Source organism: Rhinoraja longicauda, chromosome 1 (genome assembly GCF_053455715.1).
Source record: "Rhinoraja longicauda isolate Sanriku21f chromosome 1, sRhiLon1.1, whole genome shotgun sequence".
In the NCBI taxonomy this organism is placed as follows: domain Eukaryota; kingdom Metazoa; phylum Chordata; class Chondrichthyes; order Rajiformes; family Arhynchobatidae; genus Rhinoraja; species Rhinoraja longicauda.
The window spans coordinates 75706111-75716047 of record NC_135953.1 but is presented as its reverse complement, the minus strand read 5'-3'; the positions used below and the strand labels follow the sequence as shown (position 1 = coordinate 75716047).

The 9937-nt window shown below is 41.0% G+C and overlaps 1 protein-coding gene across 2 annotated transcripts in view; it reads left to right on the top strand.

Moving 5' to 3' along the window:
- The first annotated feature begins 226 nt into the window (after positions 1-226).
- Positions 227-9937, top strand: part of rbpjb (recombination signal binding protein for immunoglobulin kappa J region b) — a 92657-nt gene continuing 82946 nt past the window's right edge. The window contains exon 1 of one of the 2 annotated variants that reach the window (XM_078400444.1): positions 227-311. In XM_078400444.1, the coding sequence (XP_078256570.1) occupies positions 292-311 (20 nt within the window). In that variant the 5' untranslated portion in view covers positions 227-291. Of the gene's footprint in view, positions 312-5270; positions 5325-9937 lie in introns of those variants that run through there. The other variant, XM_078400435.1, reaches the window with a different exon arrangement.

Sequence of the window (9937 nt, the reverse complement as noted above, 5' to 3'; positions counted from 1 at the left end):
GGACGGGTTGGAGGACGGGGATGGGTTGGGCTGGGCCTGAGCCTGAGGAGGCGGGGATGGGCTGGAGGATGGGGCAGGGATGGAGGAGGCGGGGATGGGCTGGAGGATGTGGTGGGGATGGGCTGGGCCTGAGGAGGCGGGGCGGGGATGGGATGGGCCTGAGGAGGCGGGGCGGGGCGGGGATGAGATGGGCTGGGCGCTCGGCGATGGGAGGAGGGACCGAAGCTGAGGGCCAGGCCGGGCCGGCCAGCGCCTCGCGAGACTAGGAGTTTGGGCGAGAGTTTGTGGAAGATGGCGCCTGTTGTGACAGGGTAAGTGTCCGGTTGTATGGGTCGCGCCGCCCGCTCGGCGCCCCGCTCTATCCCTGCCTGCCTTACTCCTCCTCCCCCTCCCCGCCCGCTCCTCCGGCCGCCCGCCCGCCCGCCCGCCTGCCCTGCCCGGCCCAGCGCCCCAGGCCGCCGCGGCGAGCACGGCTTGTTGCTCCGCCGTCCCATTGTTCGCTGCCCTGCCTTTCCACGGGCTCCCCCCCCCCCACCCGGGTCTGTCTCCGCTCAGCGACTGACCCGGGCCCTGGTGCCCTGCCCCGACTGCGCTCCCGCTCTGCCGGTGAGAGTGGCCGCACTCCCGGGGCTGGACAGGCCCTTGGCCAGCGCCTTGGGACACTTTGGGGGTTAGTGTTAGGAGCACGGAGCTCGGGAGGGGGAAGCGAGGCCCCGCTGCCCGTCAGGCAGCCAGGCTGTTCCCGCAGGCATTACATCCCGTGTCCGGAGCTACCAGCGCCGAGCTATGGTATGTCTCTGTGAGGATTACAACCGTCCGTCCTTCCTCCTTCTCTCGCTCCTTCCCTTTCCCTTACTCTCCCACATATACCTTTCTTTAAATGTTCCCATTGAGTTTAAGTGTTTGGTTGGTGGCCCTCTTGGGTGCTTTCGACTTTTTGTATGTTTTCTTTGTACTTTTCTAGTCAGCGGATTTTAAGCGCTCACTTTTTTTAAACTTTCTAGATTAGCGTGGGAAGTGGGGTGGGTTGATGGGGTTATGTAGTCTTCCACCGTTCATCACTTCGTTACGCAGCGAACAGGGTCCGAAGTGAAAAGACGCAGCTGGCTACGGATTACCTAAATCAAGAGAATCAAGCGAATAACTTGTATTCACGTCAATGGGGAATTCCGCCTGAAATGATTGCAACCTTCTGGGATTCTATTTACAAATTAACCCCCTCACTCCATGAATTAAAATGTTGCTTTTCTCCAAATAGCATGTTAGGTGGTTCAGATAATCTTAAAGGCAATTAGCGAAACTGTCAGACGCTATGCTGACATGTGTCATGGATAATCATTTTACTTGCATGAACGCAATCCAGTGTGTACTTTCCTGTGGTGTATGAAGGAACTTACCAGTCAACATGTTTTTCCTCTACTCTTTCTATTTTGAACGTTACTTAATTTATGGTATGCTGGTCTTGCTAGGAGGCCAGAATTTAAAGCTATCCCAAATTGCCATGAGAGTTTTATAACTGAAAATTAACTAAGCCACTTTAGAGGGCAGTACATAGAGAACCAGGTTTTAGTGTCTAGTCACATAATGTCTGTGTTGGTTTTTAGATTTCCTTCCCTAAAAATAGAATAATTAACTGTTTGTATTTATCGATCTTTAAAAACAATATGAACAACCAATATGGTATTTGAACTTTCATCTTCCAATAGCACTACTATTAACACAAGCCAAATCCATAATATTTAAATAAATCAACCATGACGTATTCAGTCAAATATTCTGAATTGAATACCAGATTCAGATGTACCAAATTATAGCTGCTGACTTTTTCCTTACATTTGTAACTTATTTTGTAAGTGACTCATGTTGGATGAAAATATGGCACTGAAGCTTATCTTAAAAATGAACTCCATGGTCATTCAAAATGCATTCTTCATTTCGAAAGTGAATTTGCAAAAATACTGAATTCTATATTAAAAGTTACAAATAAGCCATTAATTAAGTTTCCTAGTTATATTGTCCAAAGCAGCAGTCTCATTCTTGTACATTCTTTTTTAATGGGATGACCATTTTGCTGATGGCTAACTTTGGATAAGTAATTATGGATGAATAGAAAAGCCCTTATTCACAAAAATGATTCTGAATTAATTATATTCTGAATATAACATGTGTCCTCCATGGGCACATATGTTATATTCTATGATGTACTTAGTTTTGGAGGACTATTGTGAGTAAAATATATTTGAGCATTGAAGCGAGAGTTAATATCCTGTCTTCAGTTTCTGCTGGTGGTGGATGTACTGATAAGCAGTGAAAATTATTGCAGGTGTCGGTCAGAGTTGGAAGATTGAAATTGAATGTGATTTTTTGTATTTGGATAAATTGTCAAACTTTGTGGTGGTAGGATTTAAGTTAAAGGACGAACACTGCAAGAAACACTGAGTTTGGAATAAGAATGTTTCAAATGTCACATTTTTGCCGTCTTGATAATTTAGTGCTGTTGGGAATCAGTGGAAAGGGATCTGAATATTATTCGAAAATAAACTTGTGCTTGCCATTTGATTATTTTTTCTTTCATTCCTTAAATTGTAGTAATGATTTATCATCTTTCTAAAAACTTAGTCAAGCACTGAAATGATATGACATTGCAAAAACTATTTTGGAAATAAAAGTTCAAACTAGGGCCCTGATTTCTCCTTGGGTAAATGTAATTAACCCAGAAGGACCGATAGGCCGATTATTTTGTCGTGGAAATTCTGTTGAGCCAATAATGCTTGTATTTTTCATTTTGCTCTGCACAAATTGTCTGCTGTATTCATAAGTGAAACTTAAATACCGCAGTGACAATGAATTGATTTAAGGGACTCCTTTTTGTAAAAGGTGCCAAAAATACAAATTGTCTCACTTAAACATCTTTCTTGTTCAATGTGTTTAATTAACTAATTCAGAAACTTAAAAGTAACATTTAATTATTCAAGTAGAATGCTCAAAGAATTACTCTGTATGATATTACAATTTAACTGTATTAAAATTACAATTTGCAAAGTTTGGCTCTTCCAGAGCAAAATTCATGGCACGAATAATTGTGATATGTTTGAAATATTGTGAGTTTAATTTAATCTAATTATTAATCTGATTAGTTGAATATCTTTCATTTGACTGGTCAAAGCAGCGTTTCAGATGAAGTACTAAAGTAGGGAAGCATGTTAAGATTTTAAGTTTTCAATATTTAAAAGTAATTTGCTGCCTTTGGAGGTACTGAAATAGATTATGTAATTCTGAACTGTTTTGTAATTGAGTTTGCCATTTTTCAATATTTTGGGAGTTTTGTAAAGTTAAGGCCTGATGTGAAAGTAGATTTGATTGAAATATTACATCCAAGGAGTTGAAACTTTTAATTTTCAAACGTTCTTACCTTGTGTTGTTCCCAGGTGAAGAGGCTTTATAATTATCCTGTAATAGATTCTAGAATCTCATTACAGTGTAGGTTAGCATGACCTCATGCCCTCCTCTCTCATCCAATTTTGGAAAGCACCTAATATCTACAGTGTGCTTGCCAAAGCTCAAGTTTGCTGCATGCGAAGTAACAGCAGAAAATGCTTCCCACTGGGTAAATTTTCAAAACTATCGACTGTTTCATATTTTAAGAATCTTTGGATAGTACACAATGAAATTTAGAGCACAAATTAATTTTCTTGGATTATATTGATGACACTTAAAATATTTAATTGTCTGTGAGGCACGTTGGGACACCCTGAGGTATGAAGGGTCGTATTAAAAAGAGCGTCATACTTTCAACTTTCATCGACTTCATAAATGTGATTTGTAGTGCTGTTATTTTTTTTCTTGCGCTGAGATTTAATAGATTGTGTGTCAATCAAGGTGTTATTGTTTAGGCAGTGTCAAAAAGACAAATTCTTTAACTTGGGAGTTAGAAATCACAAAAAGAAGTGATGTCTTGGACATCCTCTCCTGGAGTGTTGAGTTTAGTTCAGAGAACCACATTTGAAAAAAAAATATGCAGAAGTTTAAAACATAAAATTATGGGAACATGTTGCAAAGTCTGTTTCTAATTGCTTCAAGTTAAACAATTAAGATGATGTCTAGAGACATCTCTGGGGACTCAATATCATATTTCATATGTAGGAAAGAAAACTGCAGATGCTGGTTTAAATCGAAGGTATACACTGAATGCTGGAGTAACTCAGCGGGTCAGGCAGCATCTCTGGAGAGAAAGAATGGGTGACGTTCCAGGTCGAGACGCTTCTTCAGACTGTAAGGGGAGGGGGACGGACTGAAGATAGGATGTAGTCAGAGACAGGAAGACTGGTGGGAGAACTGGGAAGGGGGGGATAGAGAGGGAAAGCAGGTTCTATCTAGTACTCTATCATATATCATATATTTGGTTGGCAAAATATAGGTTCAAGTGAGAGCATAATCTTTTAAATAACCTAGTTTTAATTTTAATGTACAAAAGGCAATGGAAGTCTGTTCAAGGCTGCAGATTTTAGATCAATTAAAATCTTTAGTACTAAGATTATTAGAGATTTATTAGGTTAGGATATAGCGTGAAAGCAGGTAAATCAACTTGAAGTAAAAATAGGTAAGGATTGACTTTTGGGTCTGTTCCACCTAATGGTGAGATCCCAGAGTATTGGAAAGTAGCTAATGCTTCTTTGTTTAAGAAGGGAAGCAGGAGGAATCCAGGGAATTATAGGCCGATGAGCCTCGCATTAGTGGTAAGGAAACTATTGAAAAATATTCTTTGGGCTAGGATATACTCTCCTTTGGAATATAATTTGCTTGGATGTAAATGTAGACAGGTTAGTTAGTAAGTTTGCAAATGACACCAAGGTTGTTGGGATCGTGGACTGTGAGGAAGGCTGTCAAAGTATTCAGCAAGATATGAATGTGCCACAGAAATGGGCAGCAAAATGGCAGCTGGAGTTTAATCCAAACAGGTGTGAGGTGTTGCACTTTAGGAAGTCGAATGTAAGGGAAAAAAATGTAATTAATGGCTTGACCCTTAACAGCATTGGTGTAGTAGAAGGATTCTGGGGTCCAAATCCATAATTTCTTGAAAGTGACAACACAAGTAGATAGAGTGGGAAAGAAGGCATGTTGTATGCTTGCCTTCATTGGTCACATGATTGAGTGTAAGAGTCAGGAAGTCATGATGCAGCGTTGTAGGACTTTGTTATGCTGCACTTGGGAGAATTGCGTGCCGATCTTGCCCTGTTAGAGGAAGGATGTGGAGGCTTTGGAAAGAGTGCAGAGGAGTTTACCAGAATGATGCCTGGATTGGAGGGTATTGGGTACAGGGAGAGGTTAGACAGACATGAATTATTTTCTCTGGAATGCTGGAAGGTGTGGGAGATGTGATAAAAGTATATGAAATTAGGAGGGACATAGATAGGGTAGACAGTTGGAACCTATTTTCCAAGATGGAAATATCATATCCTAGAGGGCATAGCTTTAAGATGAGAGGGCAACGTTTAAAGGGGATGTTCAGGGCAAGTTTTTTTACACAGAGTGTGGTGAGTGCCTGGAACACGCTGCTGGGTGTGATGTTGGATGCAGATATGATGGAGACATTTAAGAAACTTTTGAATAAGTGCATGGAATGCAGGGATATGGATTATGCACAGACAGATAAGGGTTGACCTTGGCATCATGTTCAGCAAAGACATTGTGTTGCTCCTGTACTGTTCTATGTTCTATGTAAAGGAATTATGAAATGTGCCCAAGAACTTGAAATTCCTACTTTTGTTTCTGTTTTTGTTAATGCAGTCGCCCCCAAAATGTTGGAACAGTACCATTAGTGCAATGACTGGTTGTTTTACATTTGCATCTCACCAGATATTGTTAAAACCCGTTAGCTTTCTAAAAAAAATAGCCCTTTGAATTGTTTTAGCGGTTGTTTCATAGCAAAGTTTGTTTCAGGTAAAATGTTACATTTTTGTTATTGATCATGGATCATGCTTTGCAGGCTGATTTGTAGCTTACTTCAAAGTTCTTCTGAAAAAAGTGATACTGTTTTTTTTAAATTTACAATAGACACTGATTACACTGCCATTTTAAGAGGTTAAAAATAATGTTATTCCTTTGCACTGTGGTATAATGCAAAATACTTGCTGCTTAATTAAATAAAACACGTCACTACTTCATAAACTTCATTCCTAGAATTGACTCTTACAAATTTACTGCTTGTGAAAAGGAAATTGTATTCTTTGCTCATGCAGATGTAAAGGATAACATAGGCGGTACAAGATGTCATGGAGAATGATATATTTTCAGTTTTGACTAGTAAACCACAACAGCAAAACCTTTATCTCTCTTTGTGCCACCTCAATGCAGCACATGTACTCAAGGAGGAAATTGGGATGTTGGTGTATTTGTTCTATGTGCTTTAGTTACCATGTGCACCGGTGTAATTGTTCAAGTTTTGAAGTGCTTCAAACGTTTTGAAGCAGATAATCTGCTTCACAGACATAATGTGGTGCAAATGTAGTAGTTCGTTTACTTCAGAGCACCCTGGGTTTAGTAGATTGTTTGTCAAGAAGGGTAGGGGGTGTTAACCATTACTTTGAGCAACTTGTTAAAAAATTTAAACAGCTTGATTGATGTTAATTTTTGTCTTGTGTGAAACATGTTTTATAATTATGTTCTGTATTCAAATAGTATTTTATTTATCTTTGCTTTATTCTTAAACTGTTACAAGATTAACATCTACTCAAAGAAAGAATTGCCCAACTATGTTCTATTCATAAAAGGTACGACAAGCCTTATCCAGCTAATAACTATTCGATCAGTCAGGTGCAATTATAGAATACTACTTGGTAAAATAATGACTTCAAATTGTCAACATTAAATATTTCAACACAAATAATTTAAAATGCAGCAGTCAGTATAATATAGTGTGAGTGGGGCAAGGGGGTTGCAGAGACATTCTAATGTTTTAAGAGATAATACACAAAATCCAGTTTGAATTGCTGTTATTTTCTAAAAGTTAACAATTCCAAACTTGAAGCAGTGTTCGTTCAGAATAAGAATTAGGGGTGGAAAGAAATTGACTGAGGACCAGGAAGCAACGTATGATGGGTGAAGCTAAAAATGCTATTTAATGAGTGCTGAAATTTACTTGATTAGCTGGTCAAATTAGTAATAATAAATGAAGAGTAGCAGTTGAATCTGAGTGGTCATGTTTAAACCGACGAAGTAATTGAAAATTATTTTCTCTTAAATTATTTGTCATTTTCAACTGGAAATGGAACTGGAAACTGACTAGGAAAATTATAAATGGTAAATCATGGAGATCTACATCCTTGCATCAAACCAACATGTGCGACGAGATCCAATGGATGCGAGGGCAAGCTACCAAATGGAGTTTGATGTTTGGAACTTCTTCATGCAGTGCTGGTTATATGAACTGTTTAGTGTAGGAGCACTTTTTGATAAATTGAAAAATTAAAAAAATAAGATAGTGCTGACCAACTGCAAAATCTTTGAGTGGGCTGAATAATTTTAATCAGAAACCAAATCCCTTGTGACATGATAATCCTCTTCAATCATTGTTTATTTTGTTGATTAAAGACATTTTGCTATTCTGAGTAAATCAGTTTCTTTTTTGACAGTATTTAACCATTAATAGTACAAAAACTGATGTTCTGATTTTCTGATTTTGATTTTCAAACTTTTGGCAAACTGCAATATAAATACAGGTCCACCGCCAGTATTCTGGCAACTGATAATCTGGTACCTCCTTTAATCTGGACAAAATTGTGTGAGCACACTTGAAAGCCCCCCCCCTGAAAATGTGGCGCCTAGCCTGGGTGAGGCAGCCAATCTCAACCTCATCAGGACTTGCGCGCCGATCAGCGGGTTGAATTTGCCCCTTGCGGCCGAGGCTCTAGAACTCCAGCCCAGCCAAAACCGACACATCCATTCCCATGGTCAACTTCCACAGCAGATTGGCAGGTTGAATTTGTCCCCTGCTGGCGGGGCTCTGGAACTCCGTCCTGATCCGAGCCGGCAGGTCCATTCCCATAGCCAACATCCAAGGCAGACGTAGTGTGCCGGTATTTCAGTCCCTAGGTGGACGGATCCAGTATCGTTGGACTCCTCTCAGAGGCCATGACTGTTGATCCGGCAGAAGGGATAATCTAGAATGGTTCTGGTACCAAGGTTGCCAGAAAATCGGCGGTGGACCTGTGTGTCATATGTTGGTGTGTTTCAGAATAACAATAGTGGCTGATAGAGCTCCTGTCTCTCGGCACCAGAGACAAGGGTTCGATCCTGACCTCGAGTGTGGTCTGTGTGGAGTTTGCACGTTCTCCCTGTGACTGCATGGGTTTCCTCCGGGTAACTAGGTTGCTCCCATATCGTAAAGACCTGTGTTTGTAGATCAATTGGCAACTGTAAATTGTTCCTAGTTTGTTAAGAGTGCTGCAAAAATGGGATAACAGAACTAGTGTGAATGGGTGATCAATGGTCGGCATAGACTCAGTGGACTGAAGGGCCCGTTTCCAAGCTGTGTCAACAATTAAAACAAGAAAATTCAGAGTATTTAAGCTTGATTCTAAATTATAAATTAGTGTGGTAATAAAATAGATTTTGAGTTTCCCTTCAGTAAATCTGGATTGTATCATGATTAAAGTAAGATTTGTATTCATCAATCTTTGCCTTTTTTACTCTACCAATAAATCCAAACGTCATCCATATTCCAAAGACATGCGGGTTTCCAGGTTAATTGCCCCCTGTAAATTGTGCCATGTGTGTAGGGAGTGAATGAGAATGTGGGATAACATAGAACTAGGGTGAACTGGTGATCGATGGTCGCCTTGGACCCAGTGGGCTGCACGGTCTCTTTCCATGTTGTATCTTGAGACTACACAAATTATCAGAGGCATCGCTCAGGTAGTCAGTCAGATCCTTTTTCCCAGGATGGAAAAATCAAATACTAGAGGGCATAGGGTTAAGGTGAGAGGGGCAAAGTTTAAAGGACGTGTGTGGGCCAATTTTTTTTTTTACAGAGAGTGGCGAGCGCCTGGAACCCACTGCCGGGGATGGAGGTTGAGGCGATTATGCATGTGGCATTAAAGGGACTTTTGGATAGGTGTATGGATGTCCAAGGAACAGAGTAATATGGAATATGTGCAGGCAGCTAAGAGCTGGCCTTGGCATCATGTTCGACACAGACATCATGGACCGTAGGGCCAGTTTTTGTGCTGTATTGTTCTATGTCCTAATTATGTTCAGTATTTCTGAACCTCTGGCATATACAGATAACTCTTGTTATAACGGACCGTGTGGGGGGTGGGAATTGTGTCTATTATTGCCAATTGTCCACTATGACAGTTGCTCCCCCCCCCCCCCATTGACATCACTCTCCTGTCACTGAGAGCCTAGTGAGACCTCCCTCACCAGACGGAGCCCAGTGATCCAAGAAGGTCTTTAGAAAGGAGATGAGCAGAATTAGGCCATTCGGCCCAACTAGTCTACTCCCCCATTCAATCATGACGGAACTCTTTCCCTCAACCCATTCTCCTGCCTTCTGTCCATAATCCCTAACACCTTTTCTAACCAAGAATCTGTCAATCTCCACCTTTAAAATATCAAAAATCAGAGGGTGGTGAATCTGTGGAATTCATTGCCAGAGACTGCTATGGAGGCCCTCAATTGATATTTTTAAGGCGCAGATTGACAGATTCTTGGTTAGTAAGGGTGTTAGGGGTTATGGGGAGAAGGCAGGAGAATGGGGTTGAGGGGGGAAGAGATCAGCATTGATTGAATGGAGGAGTAGACTTGTTGGGCCGAGTGGCCTAATTCTGCTCCTATAAGTTATGAACTTATGAAGACTGCCTGGAACCAGCTTGTCCAGCGCTACTACGGAACAGCAATAACCACTCCCCCTGCTGCTGATTCCTGCATTCAGAGATTG